Source organism: Polyodon spathula, chromosome 9 (assembly GCF_017654505.1).
Source record: "Polyodon spathula isolate WHYD16114869_AA chromosome 9, ASM1765450v1, whole genome shotgun sequence".
Taxonomy (NCBI): Eukaryota; Metazoa; Chordata; class Actinopteri; order Acipenseriformes; family Polyodontidae; genus Polyodon; species Polyodon spathula.
In genome coordinates, this window is record NC_054542.1 from 35,472,897 (window position 1) to 35,493,057 (window position 20,161).

The following is a 20,161-nucleotide window of genomic DNA, read 5'->3' on the forward strand; positions in this document are numbered from 1 at the left end:
GATAACATAAATGAAATCAATAAATAAATGCATAATTACACAAAGGAAAAAAAAAACAAAACAATTCACACAATCAAATTCAAACAAATAATCACAGCAAAAGTCACTATATCAGCCGGGTCAAAAGCTTTTGACTAAATCAATTCTCAATTATTCCAAGAGACAGCAAATGCTACATTTCTTTACACGGGTTTAAGTTGAACGACCTTGAAGTTATAAGATTTTTATAAAAAATAGAATTTATCTTACGTTACACCACCCCCCCCCCCCGGTGGGGGGGGGGGGGTAAAATTAATCTTTACCCCAAACATTTAAGTAATTCGTTCTTTCTGTTTTTTGGCATACAGACCCATTTTCCTGCGTTCATCAAGCAGAAGCAATCTGGACTATACTTATGCATTATACAGTTAAAAAATGTTACCGGCCAGGAATACAAAATAAAGCACCCTTTTTCCAAAAACGGATTACGGTTTCCTTCTGTGTATTATTCCTGCACTGCATCACCTCTGCACCTGTTCATGATCAGCAGCCATGTTGCCACAGGCACATATTCACAAATCCCATTAGTTATTTTAAAAATGTTTATTTTTTTTATTTTTTTTTTTATGAATAAAACAAAGCTTGATATTTGTAAAAGAGCCAACAACAATTTATTATATAAGTATAATTCTAAAGACAAAGAAAACAGTTTTATTTATATGTCAATAGTAAATAGCAACAGAATCAAAACAAAACAAATATATGCATCCATTTGTCTGGCGAATGGGGGTGAAAAAATGTGTTGTGGCTTTGTCTTGCTTGCAAACATATGTTTCAAATTAATTTTATTTCAGTTTCTACATTAAAAACATTATTAAAAAACCTTGCTAATTATAATTACCTAATTGTACAGGCTAAATGTATGTGGCATTTTCACATAGTCAGTCTCTGGAGTAATTTGTTCACATAGTCTGAAGTGATTTTGCAGCCAAATCTAAACAGCTGCATACTTTATGTAAATACAAATTATTCAAAGTTCATGAAAAGCGTGCATGTGAAACTTTTGCAAATTCCCATCTGCAAACAGAGATGGATTTTAATTGTACTTGTACTTGGTGTTTGCTGAAATTAAATACAACACAATTGAAATGTATTAAATAAACCAATATATTTAAGAAGATAAACACATGATATGCAACCTATATTTAGATATGGATACACCCAAGTTCACAAATAGTGGAATAAAAGTTTAATGCTGCACTGGGGAAGGCAGCAGCAGGGCTGGTAGGTGAGGTAATCAAAGACATAAGCCCGGGTTCCCGAGTTTGCGCTCCCCTCCCCCTGTGTGTGGATTGCCTCACCCTGTGTGATGCTCCTGCCTGCGTTAAACTAGATCGCTACATTGGTGTTAGTGGGATGCAGGTACCCCGGTACGCACTCGTCGGACTGTAGCCTGGTGAGCAAGTCTGGGGCAGACCTGAGGCTGGCAAGGGAGAGGGTTGCGTGCACGGGGGAAGGCAGTAGCAGGGCTGGTAGGTGACGTAATCATATACAAAGACATAAGCCCGATATACGCTCCTTGTAAAGCAACCAGCTCTTTTGTACAGCGGTATAGGCGCTATGCTTTAGTGCAGGGGTGCCCAATCCTGGTCCTGGAGGGCCGGTGTCTCTCCTGGTTTTTGTTCCAACTGTACAATAAATTGCTTAATTGAACCAATTAAGCTTATAATAACTGCTGGATTGGTCCAATTAACTAATTTAGGGGACAGTTGTGTTACAGATGGTTTAGGCATGTCCCTTTTGTGCTATAAGTCATTAGATCTTTTTGCATGGAAGGCCTTGGTTGCAAGGGTGTGCGGTTCTTTGATGGACCCAGATTCAGTTAAAATGTGTTTGCCCACTGACGATGGGAATGAGAATGCAGAGATGGGAGGCCAGCTAACAAGATTTGAGTTTTTGCAGGTATCAGGCTTTTAAAGACTGTCACCCACACGTGTGAGCAGAAATTGACTCACTGAGAGCAGAAACTGACCCAGGCATGTCACAGCTACCGGAAGTAGGCTGATCTTTGGGGAACAAATTGAACATTTGTGAAACTGCAACAAATACTGTAATGACTGTAATGTGTTTTTGCAAATGTTTTTTAGCAGATCTGCACAGGCCTGTCGTGTTGTTCGCAGAACCAGCCCGAGTGGATCCTGGCACAGAGTTAAAATCCTGTTGGGAACGTGCTGATTTGTTAAACATGAATTGGATGATCTAAATGAACATGTATTGGTTTAAATAATATGATATACTCTTAGTCAATAATCATAGTAATACTGTATGTACTCTGTTTCAAATAGACCTGTATACTTGGTAGAAAATATTAAGTAGCTGTTATGTACAGTCTGGGCTGACCAGCTTTTGGCGGACAGTGTTGGACAAATGTGATGGAACAGATTCCCTTGTCCATCACAAAGACGCTTATCAGAAGAAGGCAACTCTTGATTGAGGTGCCAGACCTTGGTAGCTTGGTAACTTTCTGAATAAAAAGGAAAAACATACTTTGAAATAAATCTGTACATGTTCTGTTAGTGTAGATGTTTAAAGTAGAAAAGTAACAAAAATATTGTAATGGAAAAACTAAAAAGACTTAGAAAATGAGTGTACAGGGTAACAGGTTAAAAGAGCAGACTTACAGTCAAGCCTCTTATTTAAAGAAAGGAGTCTGATTTAAAGACAGTCTCTGATTTAAAAGAAAGTATTCTAAAGTGATATAAACAGAATAATTGAATCAACAATTTAAAGTCTTAGAACTGCTGATATATTTCTGGGTGCTAAACAAATGTATATGTAGCTGGTGCTACTGATTTTACTACACTTAACCAACACTACTGACCCATATGCATCAAGCATGCTATTGATTTAATGTTCTTAAATATTACTGATCGTTATGTTTAATAAATGCTACTGCTTATTATATAAATACTACTGACTGAGATGTTTATGTACCATTGATCTAATAAGCTTAACAAGATCACGAAAATGTGTTGATTAGTTGGTTACACTTACCTTTTAAAAGCAGTGTGTTCCTTCATCATACGATAGTACACATTTCCCACGGTAGCTGTCTTCCCGGTTGTCTGTCCAGTGTGTGGCGAATTAAGTTCCGCTATCTGTAGGGCGGGCCATCAGATGATTTGAACGTGGACTCGACTGAGGACAAAGAGTGCCTTCCACTGTTTTTCTTAGATAGTTTTTATACTGTTTTCTATAGTAACTTTACAAATGTGTGTGACTCTTAATGGCTGCATGAGAATCCTAGGAATAGCTTTAGATACTATTTGTCCATAGCTTATATTGAAACTACCGTTTGTGGCGTTTTTGTGAGGGCGGTGCACTCCCGATTGCCTCAACAGTGATAGAGTCTCAGGGTGTTTTGCTTTGGATTTTGGTATTGGGTGGAGCACTTATTCTTTGTTGATTTATGCACGTTTGATAATTTTGTAGTATAAGTTTATTTCGTTTCCTTGTTTATGAGATTGTGGTCCAGTGTTTTGTACAGGTGTTAAACCTTAAATTGTTGGAATATCACTCCAATTAATTCTGACAAGTTGGCCGGATTGTTTAGCGATTGCTATTTGCCAAAAAGATAAGGACTGTCTAAGCAGATTGATGATTGAATTTAATTAAGGCTTCTCATGTATTCAATGGAGAGAAAATCTTATAAAAACCAAAGTAAAACTCCATTCCATATCGCTCAACTTTCTAACTACAAGTTGTGTGGTCCATGCTCTGAGGATCTCTGAAAAACTGATTGCTGTTTGGTCGAAGTCAAGTCTCTGCCTTTTGAAGACAGTTCTTATTTTTAAATATATCCTACACTACACTTCCATATACTGGAAGGAAAGCATATATTTGAATTTAATATCTCTTTTATATTGATGCATTGCTACAAGGTATATAAATTATGTTTTAGTCTTAAGAGAGTGACATTTTATATTATATATATATATATATATATATATATATATATATATATATATATATATATATATATATATATATATATAATATAAAAACCTGTAAAGCACTGGATCACCCAGACTGCTTTTTACTTGAGATGTACGGTGGTCTGCGCAACCAACCAATCAAATTTTTAGAGCATTTATGAAACCGAGAAGAGTACTAACACTGCTCTGATTCGTAAAACTTCTAAATAAAGTCTGTGTGATTTTCTTGATTAATTAATGGTTGTATGGACACGCAGCTTGTCCAGTGCTCGAACGTAAACTACTATTATATTACTTATATATAATCAGTACGTGAAAACTTGAACCGTGACAGTTGGAACAAAAGCAACGGGGACATCGGCCCTCCAGGACCAGGATTGCGTACCCGTGCTTTAGTGAGAGAGGTCCCCCGTTCGCACCCGCCCTCCGCCAGTGTGTGGATTGCCTCGACCTCTGAGATGCTCCTGCCTGCGTTAACCTAGATCTCTACAATATTAATCACTAATATTAAACAAAGCACAGTATTTCTGTGAACCAGAACTGGTTCTTGGTGTTCCATGGTGTCCAAGTCAGACAATGTTCTTCCATAAGGGATTTTGTTACGGTACAAAAATTCGATAAACTGCAAAATATATATTTTTTCCAAGTTCAACTGTTATCAAGACCAACTTTATTCAAATTATAGCGTTAAATATAATTCGACTTAATAATGTTACATTTTCACCGCAAACATACCGGTAAATCATTAACACTGCAGAAAGTAATATAATTAACTTACACTCTGATGTTCCGAGTAATAGAAGTCACACCAAATAAACACACACCAACATTAGGCAATCTGTTCATTGTTGACAAGAAAAAAAAAATCCAAACTCAGCATTGATGAAAAGTTCTTTCATATCATCGTATCCCTCTGTTCCTACTGTAAACCAGTTTACCAAAAAGTTATTCTAAAAAAACGAGTGAAAGAAAGCAATTGTCCATAGACCTGTTGGAAAAGCAGTGTAACCTTCTGTAATCTGTGCGTCACAGGTTTGCTCAGCCTCCGATTGGGTAGTTTACAGTGTGAGGAATGGGTTTGGAAGTCCTGTCTAAAAGCAGTCTGCCCAGGTGCTGCTACCCGTAAGGATGCAGCAGCAATGGTTATATTTACAACGCCCTTTTTTTTCAGCATACCTAAAGCTATATTCTGTTCCCATGATACCAAGAGAGTAGGTGAAGAGGTGTTTGTGGGGCTTGATGATAGGGCAAATCAATTCATATTTATACATTCACAGTTTAATAAAGTTTATTTATTGAACCGTTTTTCCTTATCAACAGGAACGCGCATTAAAAACTGACAGGCAAAAATACCAAATTCGTAAACTAACGGAAGGTAATTACAATACATACATTTGGAATGCACGCGAAGGGAATATATCATGTATGTAACTGCTTATGTAACTGGCCCATATTTACAACCCTATTAGATTTATTTGTATGTGCAATATTTAAAATTGCACATGCATTATTCTGTTCATTATGTTAATTTTGGCATGGTACTATATATTCATTTTTTTTCAGTTTGACATCTTTGTAATTTGGATATAGTACTGATATGAGATAGAATGCAAAAAATCATCCAACTTATATATATATATATATATATATATATATATATATATATATATATATATATATATATATATATATATATATAATATTTAACCCCTTTCATTCCAACTTAAGCTCTCAATTAACTTAATTGATAGAATATTTGTTCAATTGGACATGTTTAAATATTTCTTTTAATAATTTTTTTTTTTTTTTTTTTTTTTTTTTTTTTTTTAATGCACTTGATTTAAGGTACACAATAAAATGTTTTGAGGCCTGGAGAGTGTTAAATGTGTTCAATTAATCAAATAAGTAGACCAATTAAGTAACTGAGCACTCAGGTGTAAAGGAAGCCAGAAGACATTGCGGCCCCTCTAGGAACTGACTTTGACACCCCTTGGTTAGATTGACAGTATCTTACATTTATTACAGGCAATATTTAACCAAATGTTTTGCAGTAGTTCCTTTTGTATATATACCGATGGTTTTTACTTATAAATTTATACCACAAGATGTCAGTATAATCCAGGGAATAAATCAGATGACAAAACACTGAGCTCACAAAAAATTAAATGCTCAGAGAACCAGTAACTGAAGACTACTAGAAACTCAAGTCTGCTTTAGTCACCCAATAATAATAATAATAATAATAATAATAATAATAATAATAATAATAATAATAATAATAATAATAATAATAATAATAATTTCATCTTGAAAGTTTACTATCGGATTTTACGTTGGATAAAGCAATCTTATTTAAATCATTAGAGATGTACATTAAAGCATATGTGTCAATAGCTTCCTGTCAGTTATCCACTACAGCTAAATGCAATGGTTTCAGTTGTCAAAGACATCTAAGATTACATTGGTCACAGATCATAGTCCTTGCCAAGCACTGACTAACATCTTTGCATAGCTTTCTTGGGACGTTACATTTAGGTAAAGTCCATTTTGAGACGATGTGTTTCGTAATCCAGAAAGTGGTCATCTCATAAGTGGTCTGATCTTGAAAAGGGGAGTTGTTAAATACTTGCTTTGTAATAGCACATAGTTTCATCATTTTAAATAGGTGTACATCTGTATATCTAGAGAAACACCAGATGCTGAATGTCCCACACTTTTACAGAAAAAAATACATCAGATGTGTCTCATGTATAAAAAAAGATTTAAGACTACTTTTCTAAGGTCTGGTCACTCAGTTTGTTAGAATTCTACAAGAACCGGACAAGAGATTTGAATAATGTTAATGGAAAGAAGTGAGTACAATAAGAACGTTTACACAGGTGCTAAATATTGTGGTTTGTGATTACATTCAAAGAGTAAAATCAGTGTTTTAATAGACAAGCCTAATCTTAAAATGTAAAAATATCTATAAAGTTAGTTCTTGCAATCTTTCATCATACCAGTCTGTCCAACCAGATCAATAAGATTTAACTGTGTATCTCTGTGGCAGTTTGAAATATACATAACAGAACATTTTTAGAAAATGCCAAAGCCTGAAAAAGATTTGGGAATTCATTACCTGAGGTGGACCTGAAACATCTTTATCAGTGTTTTTATTTTTTTTCCTCTGTAAATCCCTGGGATGTTTTTCATGCCCTGATGATGTAGCTTCCCAAATGTGGCTCATACAGAACTGATGTTCTTCTTTTTTTACAAGCATCAAAACAGTAGGAAATTGCAGTAAATTTAATGAGCATGTGTTATGTGTTACTGGTTTACATTTTAGGAACTATGTATATACGTATACCGAACACTTACTTTCCCCTCTCCACCCCCAGGAAATGCATTCTCGTTTGCCTCCTCTACTCAGTACTGTATTCTGTTTGCTTCAAACAGATTCAACAACAGTGTAACAAAGCAATGGCTTTCAAAGAAACTACTTTAACTCTGCTTCTGATTTTTGTTCAATGCATTCCCTATTCTGGTAAGTATTTAAACTTGTATTTGCTGTTGAAATATGAAAGTTCAAAATACTTCTTTGTAAAGGAAGATATAATAATTTGAATACAATCATTGCATATGAGTGGCAAAATATGAGCACATTTGAGTGAAATTCATGATTTTTGAAAGTTGAAGTTTAATAGAATTTTAACCTTTATTTTTTACTCTTTATATAAAAAAAAAAACTTAAATATATTAAATACATCAATAGATTTTTCTTATGATTCAGAGAGTTTGTGTCCATTAAACCATTATTCGATATGGTAATTCAATTGTAACCTAGTTTTTAATCGCCTGTTTTTAGATGTTTATCTTTAAATTGTTTTCACAAACACTCATTAAGACTAGCCTTGGATTATCTTTTTAATTCTTTTCATTTCAATTCTTTCAATTCTCCATATGTAGTTTATGTGGGCGCAACACATTCAACAATTGTAGCTAAAGGTTAATTTTTTTTTTTCTTTTAGTTTTAAACAATGGTGTTTAGTTTTTTTTTTTTTTTTTTTTTGCTGAATTGCTGTATGATATAGTACATCTGGAGAGGCTTTTCCTGTCAGCTGCCTCAACCTTAGTTCAGATCATTATCAGCATAGAATGTTTTTGACTACGTTGATGTGCTCAATGCAGAAAGGAACAATAAGTGAGCAAAAAGAAAATTGTTGGTGGTAGAGGCATCTTACACTATTTCTGGTTCTGTTCTAATATACAAAGAGATGTGGTGTTTCCTTTATTAGGCTAAAAACGTTATAACCTAAAAGTTGAAATAATGCCGCAAAATAAAGCCAATATTAAGATCTGGATATTTGTGCACCGTTACATTTTTACATAATTCTGTAATTTAACTACCCAGAGTTGTTCTACTGTTTTTCTGCTTGCATCTTATTTGAGTTTGTTAATTGGCAATATATATGACACAGTCAAACTGCTGCTCATTTAGTTTTTGAATAATCTCATAATACAGCATTGGGTATCAGTCTTTATTCCTATAATATAGAGCAAGTTGGTTAAAAACAACATTTACACATTATTTAGAAATGTTGGCCTTTATTTGTTTACTCAGCTTGCCCTGTTTTAACAGACAAAAAAAAAAAAAAAAAAAAAAAAAAAAACAACCCACTGTATTATTCACGAATGTGACACCCTGATATACCCTGATGGGTCTTTGGCCCACACAACCCATGTTTGATTGTGATTTCACTTAAGACACAGTTCAGAGTAAATCTATAGGGATATTGGAGGCAGTATATTAATTTAACACATTTTTTTTTAATGTAAAAAAACATACTCAACATGAAGTTAACATAGCCTCAAACTGATATAATTTGACGAATAATGTATTCAGATACAATATATTAAACATGTAAGTAAGATGATCTTTAAAAATGACACATTCTCTGTTTAATTCTCTGTGATGCACACTGTGACTGCTCTGAACTGTACTATATTTCTTTTTGCACAATACATTTTTACTGGAACAACTTCATTTTCCATGGCCCATCCAGTAGGACAACACAGCCCACCTTTGGGTCCCAGCTGATATTGACCAAAAACTTTATAACTTTGAAAACCATTCATAGTTAGAGTTTGACATTATTAAAGATTGACATTTACTAAAATGAGATTACCAGTCTTCTTCTCAACAATTCATCAACAGTGACAATTCATCACGGAGGGTACATTATCATATCACAGCTGTTTAAAACACTACAGGTGAAAATGAACAGTGCGGCGCTTGTAACTCTAACCCTAACCTTAACCCTAACCGGTGAGTTATTGTCCATGATGAATTATTGCTGATGATGAATTGTCGGTGATGAATTGTCGCTGGTGATGAATTGTTGATGATGAAAAGTGGGATACCAAATGGGGCAATACTATAGACCAGTGTATACATGTACATGTTCGTGCATGTGATTGAATGAGAATCAGTTTGTACATTTTTTGTTATGTCCCATTTATGACAAGGTACTACAATCCAGTAGGGCTAAACAGCTGCCCTATGCCTTTTTTTATTTAAATGATCCGCTGTATCACCTCATCAGGTGGCAACTTCAGTCATGTATCCTGTAGTGGGGAGACATTCAATTACATCCGTACAACATGGTAGCTATACAAAGATGAGCCTTACTCCTTCATATTGCTCTTAGATTAGTTTTCTCAACAATTACAAAGGAATCCATGACACATGTGTCTGACTGAAAACATATGTTCTCTTTTTCTTCCATATGATACAGTATCAATAAAGGAAATAAATGAATATGAGCAAAGCGACGTTCAACTTCATCTGCAAAACATGATTCTACTAAACAGTTTTGATACTATTGAGTGGAAAAAAGTAGATACAAATAAAAAAATCTGTTTAATGAAACAAAAAGATTCATGTGCAAATGATGAACGCAGAAGTCTCAGCAAAAATGGAACTCTGACATTGAAGCACGTGACAAAAGATGATGCAGGACTATATTCACTAGAACTCTTCAAAAATGGAAAGAGTCTTATTAAAGAGGAAACACAGCTATACATAAAGGGTAAGTTGTTTTAATTAAGTGATAACGGTATGCTGAAAGAGAGAGAGAGAGAGAGAGAGAGAGAGAGAGAGAGAGAGAGAGAGAGAGAGAGAGAGAGATATAAAACAAACAATACAAAAAAAACATGTTACCTAGGATCCCACTCCCGCCATATTCATTTGCGTATGCACTTCTGAGAAGCCAACCTCAGCTGGCCTTGAGATGACTGGAAGCACCACCTTCCTACCTGTTATATTATTAGTAGAAACATACAATTCATGTTGCTGAATAAATGTGTGTGTTGTGTTTCTTTTCAGTCTGGGCACCTAAAGTAATGATCAAAGAGAATTGTACCAATGGAATTGTCCTTACTTGCAATTTGGACATAAATTCTGATAAGGCGTTTGAATGGACATTAAATGACAAATCTCTGAGTGACACCCAGGCACAATTCAGTGGGAACAACAAAACAGTGACATTGAAGATGGCATTTAAAACCACTGACAAGTTTAAGTGCATTGCTAAACATGCAAGTATGGAAGTAACAAGTGGGCCTAAAACACTTACATGTAATGGTAAGTTGTGTTAAATAAATTTTCCTTAAAAAAAACTTCCTTTTAAAAAACGAGCCTCTATTTATAGTGATGTACCATTTGCCAAAATGATGTCACCAGTTGCTAGGTAGGTTGCTCTGTCGGCACAGAATAAACTCCATCTCACTTCGTAATGACGAATGACTAGAAGCTACATCTTAACATTTTTCTGCAAATATTAAGTTATCAGCAAATATTACATTTGAACAAATATAAATACTGTCAGATTGTTACATCTCTCTGAGAGTAGGTGAATGGTCACAGTATATTAACCCTATATTACCCCTTTACAGGCGGGTGTAGCATACATTGTAGAAGGCTCCATTTTCACACTAGGTTTCCAATACAGTAGTGAGAGTGCCCTCTGTCTAACGCGCTGTCTAATACAGCACCTAATGTGTAAGCAGAGGTATTAACTGACAATTTCGTATTACCAATGTTATGTCAACGGTCTGTAAATTTTTTTGTTATCCTGATTGGCTAAACAATCCTTGAATAGTAACAGAAGCTGGACAGGGTTGTCAGATTGCACAATCCCCCTCCCCCCAATGAAGCTATTCTTGTTAATAAAATTTGTGATTGGCGAGTGTCAGTTTGTGGGGCCAAGTAACACTTTTTAAAGTGTATATTGGGTGCTCTTGACTTGAAATGTAATTGCATTTGTGCTACTTTATACAGGCCTAGCAACAGCCCAATTAAGTGTTTATATTAAAAAGGACATCAAGCCCAGTTAAATTAGGCAGTAAAGCATTATGCTTTTTTACATTTCAGATGGGAGTTTGTAAACTTGGTTGCTTTTCTGGAAGGAGAATCTGCCCATAACCAATACGTCATCAGCAAGCACATAAAAGCTCTGTGTACTATTCATTCTTGTCGCTTCTTTTTGTTTCGGCTGCTCAGTCAAGCTCTGGGAGGTCGAAACGGGAGTAAGGGCTGCCCTCAGCCATGGTTTTCCTGAGATTTCCTCCTAAAAAAATAAAAAATATGTGAGTAGGGAGTTTTTCCTTACCTGATTGCTGAGCGGTTCGTATTTAGTAGTTCTGCGGGGTGCGTGGTCGAGTTTGAGAGGCTGGGCTCTCTCCCTCGGTGCAGTCATGCTCTGGGGGACGGGCCGTGTCTTAGCTGCTGATTTTCATTAAATTCAATATTTGAGGATTAGGTGGCAGAGTGCCACTGTGGAGAGTGTTAAATATTTTTCATTATTCATTCATGGTTTGGCGGCCTCGTCATTTCGGGGAGAGGTGGCTACAGCCACTTCTTACCTGCGGACTCGGATGCATGTATCTGTTCATGTATTTCCAGCTGACCTTGAGCAGGTAGCCGTCGGGCATCCGTGGACGAGACCTCCAGCCAAATATATATTTCACTCGGGCCCTGAGCGCCTTTCACAGTCATAAATAATCTGCAATTGCAATTTCTGTCATCATCATTCATTCACTGCCATTCACTTAAGCGGATTCTCCGCGCTGAATCATCTGTTCATGGACGCAATGGAGCACCTAAATGCAAGTACTGCCAATCAGAATTGAGGAATCATTATACGGGCTTGATCAGTCGTTATATAACACAGTAGCACATTAAAAATAAAAATAAAGATGTTGGGCAACCCAACTTGAAAATAAATCGGGGAACCCTGTATCTGGAATGACTTTATGCACCACAAGCAGGAAAAAAAAGTTAGCTACTGTAGGTCTGTTTAACATTTATCCTTTAAATTTTTAAGTGCAATGAAATAAAATAATAATAATTACGGTTAAAATGGCCCTAACTCCATTGTTTCTCTAGCTTAGTCAGTCGGTTTACATGAAGCATGCATTATTACCGTAAAACCCACATATGTGGCTATGTGCGTGTTCAAGCTATGTTGAGAATCTCAATCATTCTGCATACCTTCAGTCTTCATTCTGCATACCGGCTGTCCCACATGCATTTTGCACTTCATTGCAGCTGACATGGTTGCTGTTGCATATCAGTGACTTTTTAAGTGACTTGTTCATTTTATAACTAAACAGTCTTACATATATATATATATATATATATATATATATATATATATATATATATATATATATATATATATATATATATATATATATATATATATATATATATGTATATATATATGTATATATATAGTATATATATGTGTTTATATTACCTATATCAATTATATATATATATATATATTATATTATTTATATATAGATATATATATATATACACCATCATATATAATATATATATTATATATATATATATATATAATTATATATATATATATATATAATCAGCTTTCCCTTGAAAACGATCAACAAACACCTAATTAAGGACAATTAGGTGTTCGCTGTTATAATTTGAAGAGAATAATTTCTTCAAGTTCCTTTTTTCATTTTTGTTTCTGCTGCTTTCTGAATTGATAAGCATTACACAAGACCAGTAGGACAGTTGTTTCTCATTTTAACTAACTGTGACCCATTGCTTACTACATTACGTCTTGGTTTCATTGACTTCATAATAATCCACTCTTGAAATATATACAAAAAACATTTTAACAGGTAAGCTGTCTCACAAATATTGTATTGTTGTACAAATACAATTACAAAAACACTTTACATTTTGTAATGACCTTTTAAGTAATTACATTTTAAACAGGCCAACATTTTTCATTTTACAATTAGACTAGTGGTTCCACTGTGTCAACACAATTATGGGTGTAATTGCTGCGTTATTACAGTGTATGTAAAGTGTTATCAAAATAGCAATACAGACTTCATTATGTCAGCCTGTCTGGGGTTGACTTTAGAGTTTGGAATTGAAGAAAGGATTTCACTTTGCATTTTCTGTTTAGTTGAAACAGTCATCGATTGGTTCCTGATTGGAGGCATAGCCGGAGGAGGACTCGTGGTGCTGGTCTTGTTGTTTGTGGTAATTTGCTGTATCTGCCGGAAAAAAAGACAACGACAACAAAATCTGGGTAATAATCCACTGCCTTCAACATAACACATGACACAGTGTTATATTAGATCAATTTGCTTGTCCTTAAGATCACAAACCAATTAGTTAAGAGATCTACAGATGTCTTTAATGTTATTTGCTTAAGGCAGAAAGCTATTTGTTTGCACAGCAATGAATACCAATAAAATGAGGACACTTCCTTTTAAATGTGCTACATTTCAAGCAACAAAAAACACTGGTGAAAATAAATCTAACACTCAATGCACTTATAAGTAACATATTGAAAATGAAAAGAATGTATATATATACATATAATAAGTTTATGTAAAACAGAATAACACAGATGAATACAAGAGAGGTAAACAGACTTCGCTTTGACAGGCAGCTGTGGCAGAGTGTGGAGATTTTCTTTCCTGGTTTCAAGGCAAATGACAAGTGGAGGTTCCTTTACTGTCTTAATTAATTGTTTGTGGTCTCATTTATTTTACTGTGCTCCAAAAATCAACTCCCAACCAGAACATTTAGGTTAGATTATTTATTGGCTTTTGTGACATTATTTCCAAGTCAAATTTAGAAAACCTAAATAAATGGTTATGTTTACTGCCTGCAGATCAGTTGTCGCTCAGTGTGATAAAGTGACACCTCTAAACACAGTGTAACACATATGTGCAAAACTGAATCAAATTCAGCAACAAAAAAAGTTTCAAATGTGTGAGGATATGACCATTTATACCAATAACAAACATATTGAATGCAACTTACTGGTGATGAATGTACAGTACCAGTCTATAGCAACATAGTAATATTTTACACCTGTACATTTGAAAAGGTCACTGCACTATAAAATAGAGAACTTTCCCTGATTATCAAGGCACCCACTGTATCAGCAGTTGCAAAGCACAATCTTTTCAATATTACACAAAACATTTAATTTTACAGAACCTCCAAAAAACATGCAATTTCCTTAATGCTACCAAAAAGTAAAATTCAATTGAATATGAGGTAAGAGGTAAATACTGTACACACTCACAATGCAAGCAGGATCAACTAGAAAAGAAAATAGAGTCTCAACTTACTATGAGCATTTAAGGGTCATTTTAAAATGCTGCTGTATCTGCATACCAGATACCGTTGACGGTTGTATAAGCAGTGTAGGCTATATCCGTCTCTGATCCAATATGGCAGATATTTTGAAACCATGTTATTTTATACTGTAGGTTTCTATAAACATCGCTTGCGATTTCTGTCTAAAATGATACCACTGAATCAGCATTTCAGTAATAGATACAAGTATTTGTACCATATTTTTAAGAGCAAGTGTAAAATGTAATTACTTTATTATTGTTAGCACATGTTTGCACAGAAATGTAAGTTTCACCAGTGCAAACAAAGTCCAAAACCTTTGTTCTCAGAAATACATGTACATGTGTCATATCCTGTTTTTTTTTTTGTTTTTTTTAAGCGCAGTTTACCATAAGAAAAGTTTTGTTTCTGGGAAATCACCAATGAACTGAAATTTATATATATATATATATATATATATATATATATATATATATATATATATATATATATATATATATATATATATATATACTGAGCTGTATTGATCAATAATTTGACTATCAACAATTAGAGTATGCTTTATCCTTTATCCTTTTTGCTCACCTGATTCACTGGCATAGTTTAGTCTTTCTTGAATAATTTTAAAAGCAGTAAAAGAAAGTGATCTTTAGGTCACAAAATATTCACACTTTCTCTGCCAGTTGTATAGTAGAAAAGAGGTATTGCTAGGCCACTGTGCTTTTAGTTTACCATTGCACATGTGCAGTTTCTTATATTTTCATGCTTATACAATGCATTTAATATATTTTGCATTACCATAAATTTAGATTTTTTTAAATTCATTTTCCACTGTGCTTACACTTTGCTCTGTTTAATTTGTTTACAATAGTATTAAAATGTGTGTATAAATGACTGGAAATTTAAAATGGAACCCTCAGTAGTTGAGATGATAAAGAGAGCAGCTTGTATGTGAAATAAAGGATTCTATGATTTATTAGAAATTATTTATCAATAATTAATAATTTCATTTACAATGATTAAATCTAAACAATAGTTTCATGGTGGTGATAACAGTCTTGGGAGTTTTTTTTTTTTTTTTTTTACTAGTGAGAGAGATGATTATCATTGGGGCAATTTGTGTTTCCATGTAGTTTTCTTTTAGCTGGAGAAATTCTCATTCAAAATGCAAATAACCTAATTAACCTAACACAAAGTCATATGTTTTGGTTCAGCACTGCAAGTGCAGCCTGTCTCATTTAGCCACAAAAAAATCTTATAAAAAAACTACAGGAAACAAAATAAAAACTAGGATAGCATTGCACAAATACAAAAAAATACAAAAAAATAATACAGGAGCAGAATTTCCCCTTTTAAGACATTTTTTTCTTTGATTTAATTAGTTTATTTATTTTTAGATGAGGAGCTTCCAACTATTCAGACTGAAGGAGAGCAAAGATTGCAGCCACCCCCAAGGTCGCATTCTCAGCCAAGGTCCCAAGCTCAGCCAAGGTCCCAAGCTCAGCCAAGATCAGGGCCAAGATCACAGCCAAGATCCCAGCCTCCAGCAAAATCCCAACTGCCTGGGCCTCGGTTTTTGATGGAATCTGAGGAGGAACAGCCACCACCCAGACCAAGACCAAGGCAAAAAGCTCCCGATCCAAATATGCAATATTAAAAGGCAGATTTGCTATTAGGCGCTAAACATGTATGTATGGAAATTTAGGGTATTAACAAACATGCAATTTTTATTACATGAAATAACTTAACAAAGGATTGTCCATATATGACACAAATTTGGTCCTACCTAAATACAGTCGATTTATGTTCAGATAACCCTTGATGATCAAGGCCGTAGCCAGCAATGTAAAATCACTGAGGCACTCTTGTATAGTAAGTTACAGTGTCTATTGGTGGCAAGCCCCCAAACCCCTACCTAAAATGACACAATAATATTCACAACCTGGCTCCTCTAAACTATTATTAATTGTTCAAACTTGCATAAACTGGGTTCAGTAAACTGCAGTTTACACATCGTTTCCACTAGCGGTTTAGAATTGGAATATTAATAAGCTGGGTTCACTAAACTGAGGGCTACCAAGGGAATTTATTATTCTGTATCATTAGGCTGATATATACTTCTTTTTAAATAACATTATTACTTTGCCTCACCTAGTAAAAAAGTCGGTAATAATCCTTGGATGTTTTGAAGCCAGTTGAACACCTTTAACTAGCTGTGGTAGGCCATACAGTGTCGCTGTAATCTGCAGTGACAGTAAAGGAGCACAGAGGCTGTAGATATCATTGAGACGTTTAATGTATGCACACAACAAGGGATGAAATGCATTTTACTTTGCGTCAAAGCAACATGTAAGAGAGCCTGAATAATTAATTACTAGTATGATTTTAACTGAGGCTCGAGTCTCGGGTGCCTCATAGCATTGGTGATAATAATAGTTTGCATTGTTTAGTTAAATCTAATTGGCAATACAGCCAGTTGACTGAGCATCATCTACCTGTTATAGACCAGATCTGATGTAGCAATGAGTTTGCCCTTCATATACAACATATATTGCCAAAACTTGATTAAATCACAATATTATATAAACAATTACTTTTTTTTTTAATGAATTTGCCTTTTCATCTCAATGTGGCTTTTGCACTTAAGCATACAGCTTTTTATATAGTTTTAAAATGCCAGCAGCAAAATAAATGTCATTAATACTGATTGTTTGAGCTTGAACAAAAGAAAAAGTATCAATCCATTTGGTTAAAATCAGACATGTTTCTCATCATCAGATATGTCATCTTCCAGCGGTAAGTCATTTTCTTTTGACTTTACTTGTATACAACATACTCCATAACTTTGTTACAACTTGCCACAGTCCTGTCAAGCAAATTAGAAAACTTTACTCGGTGCAGCAAAAACACACTGTCCATTTGTAAAGGCAATGTAACAAATGTCTTTGGCTACTTTGTCTATTAATTACAAAAATAAGACAAATGGAAAAAAAAGGTTGCTATAACAAAAAATGTGAGAAGCAATACATTAAGGTAGCTTCAAATCACAACAACTTGGCGCTTTTCCCCACGCATTGAGAATGGGCAGCAAACAGCTTGTCTCATACAGCCATTCAGAAACAATGCAAATATGCTGTTAATTCATTTTGAATTGTATCTGTAAAATTCTCATCAATATTCTATTACACTTGAAGGCGTTCTAATTAAATTGGACTGTATTTTAGAATTTGATTTAAATTATGTCCTCTATATGAGTAGAAATGTAAGTTTGTATTTTTCTGTTTTTTAAATGCATATTGTAAGCTTTTATATAGTTTAAATGTTTTTTTTAATTATTATTATTGAAGTGTCAGTGTTTTATTCATATAGTGGCTCTGGTAGTTTTTTTTTTTTTTTAATGTTATTTATGTTTTATAATTTGAACAGAAATTTGAATGACGAACCATGATATCTGGTGCTTTGTTTTCAAAGATGATGCTTTCAGACAGGGTTCAACTCCTGTGGTTATTTCACCTGTAGGTTGAAATTATTTTCACCCATTCAGGGGTTACTTTCCTTCCCCTGTTTGTCTGGATAATACAATCTGGATAATACCGATTGTCTGGATAATACTAAATCAGCAGAATTTTTAGGTGGTCTCAAAACCTAATTATTAATGTCACAATACCAACTCCAATGTCACTGTATATTAATGGAATTCACACATTCCAGGTTTTATAAGAACACAGTAGCACATTCCTGCTTTCATGTGTGCTCTGCGACTACAGAGTGGGTGTTTCTATATAATTAGCAGCTTTCACACATACAGACGCTCAGCATGTAGTTTAAGGTTGAGTTGGTTTTTTTTTCTTTTCCTGTTTAGCACAATGACTCTGAAGCCTGTGGTTAATGCAAGAGCAGCAACACGTAAGCACACTTTTGCTGACTGCACAAACACTCTTTTTTTTCTACAAAATGATGCATGAGACAGGGTATGTAAAAGCCAAGCGCTTTTTTCTAGACGTATTATTTCCATGCTCTCAACGATTGAGCTGTAGTGTTTTTACATCTGAGATTTTTCTCTTCATAATCATAGCTGAATACTGCAAGTGAAACCACCCATCAAACTTATAATGGAACAAATCAACTGACATTACATAAAACAGAAATCTGTTTAAAAAGTTAGATCCCATACTTATCTACCGCCATGATTTATAGGCTTAAGCAATATTTCTATTTTAATGACCATAATCAGAAACCATAGCACTTCCGTACACAAATCAGGAAAGCTCCAGTGCAGAATACTTCCACACAGCAGATGACCGCAGAAGTTTAAGATAGAATGCAAGCAAAACATTCCAAAAATGAATAAATCTTTAAAGGAGACATTAAAATACAATGTATTATCATCTTCATTACTGTAGCGTGCATGGGGTAAGGCAGCAGCAGGGCTGGTAGGTGATGTAATCACACACAAAGCTATTTTGTACAGCGGTATCGGCACTCTGCTTTAGTGCAAGAGGTCCCTAGTTCGCGCCCGCCTTCCCCGCTGTGTCTGGCTTGCCTTGTCCTTTGTGATGCGCCTGTCTGTGGGAACCGAAGTCCGCTGCATTACATTGGTAGTGGGCTTTCTCTGGACAGTAGCATCCCGATGCGATCGCCAGCCAGAAAGCAATGTCATTTAATCAGGGCTCTATATTATACTGAAATCGTGTTTTTTGTTCTCCCCGCCTGAAGTTGCAGAATTAACTTGGGCTAAGCTAATAAAAGTGTGCACAGACTAATTACATCACACAAGGGGGCGCTTGTTTTAGAAACATGAGGTGGATCGTCAGGATATCCTTTCACAAATGCTTTTACTAATGAGTCATTAAACAACATAGTCAATTACCAATTTTGCGAAGGTGGCTTTTATGAATCATTTATTTCGCTGTGAGAATGCCCATCATTTAAAAAGTAATCATTTTTGATTGCTTACCTCCAAATTAGAAAATGAATGCTAGCTTCATCAGAAAAACAGCGATAATGACCAGAGCCCGAAGAGCATTCTGAGAAGTTGCGAAATGCTTGTGCTGCTTTCCAGTTTGCGGTTTGTCTTACGCAACATTGGATTAAGAAGAAAATATAGCCTGGAACATTCCAATATACAAATAAAATAAACACTTAGAGATATATAAACATTAACAATGAATAGATCAGCTAATACGTGTGTATGATTCAAAGTCTACAAACTGTAAAACATGTTACTCGTCCTAATTCAACTTATTACAGAGTTTGTAGCCTCCAGTGTGTAGTAAAACCTGTCTAAGACAACATTGCATGGGAAAAGAGAAGTGCCAGATAATATGCTGGTATACAGCGGTAGCTACTGTAAAATCTAATACTGTACCAAGAAAAAAAAGGTATACATGACAAACTGTTTGAAAAACTGTATTACTGTACATACAGTTGTAGTACTGTCCAGTTGTACACAGCAGTTAAAGGATTGTATTAATTTTAATTTTACTCTCCATTATGTAAACATGTATCT

The 20,161-nt window shown here is 34.7% G+C and overlaps 1 protein-coding gene across 1 annotated transcript; it reads left to right on the forward strand.

Annotated features, from left to right (window-relative positions):
- The first annotated feature begins 7,383 nt into the window (after window positions 1-7,383).
- Window positions 7,384-17,456, forward strand: LOC121320733 (T-cell surface antigen CD2-like). The gene is made up of 5 exons (XM_041259318.1): window positions 7,384-7,497; window positions 9,749-10,042; window positions 10,339-10,596; window positions 13,463-13,588; window positions 16,050-17,456. The coding sequence occupies exons 1-5, from the start codon at window positions 7,434-7,436 to the stop codon at window positions 16,307-16,309; spliced, it is 1,002 nt and encodes a 333-aa protein (XP_041115252.1). The 5' UTR covers window positions 7,384-7,433; the 3' UTR covers window positions 16,310-17,456.
- Window positions 17,457-20,161: the final 2,705 nt, after the last annotated feature.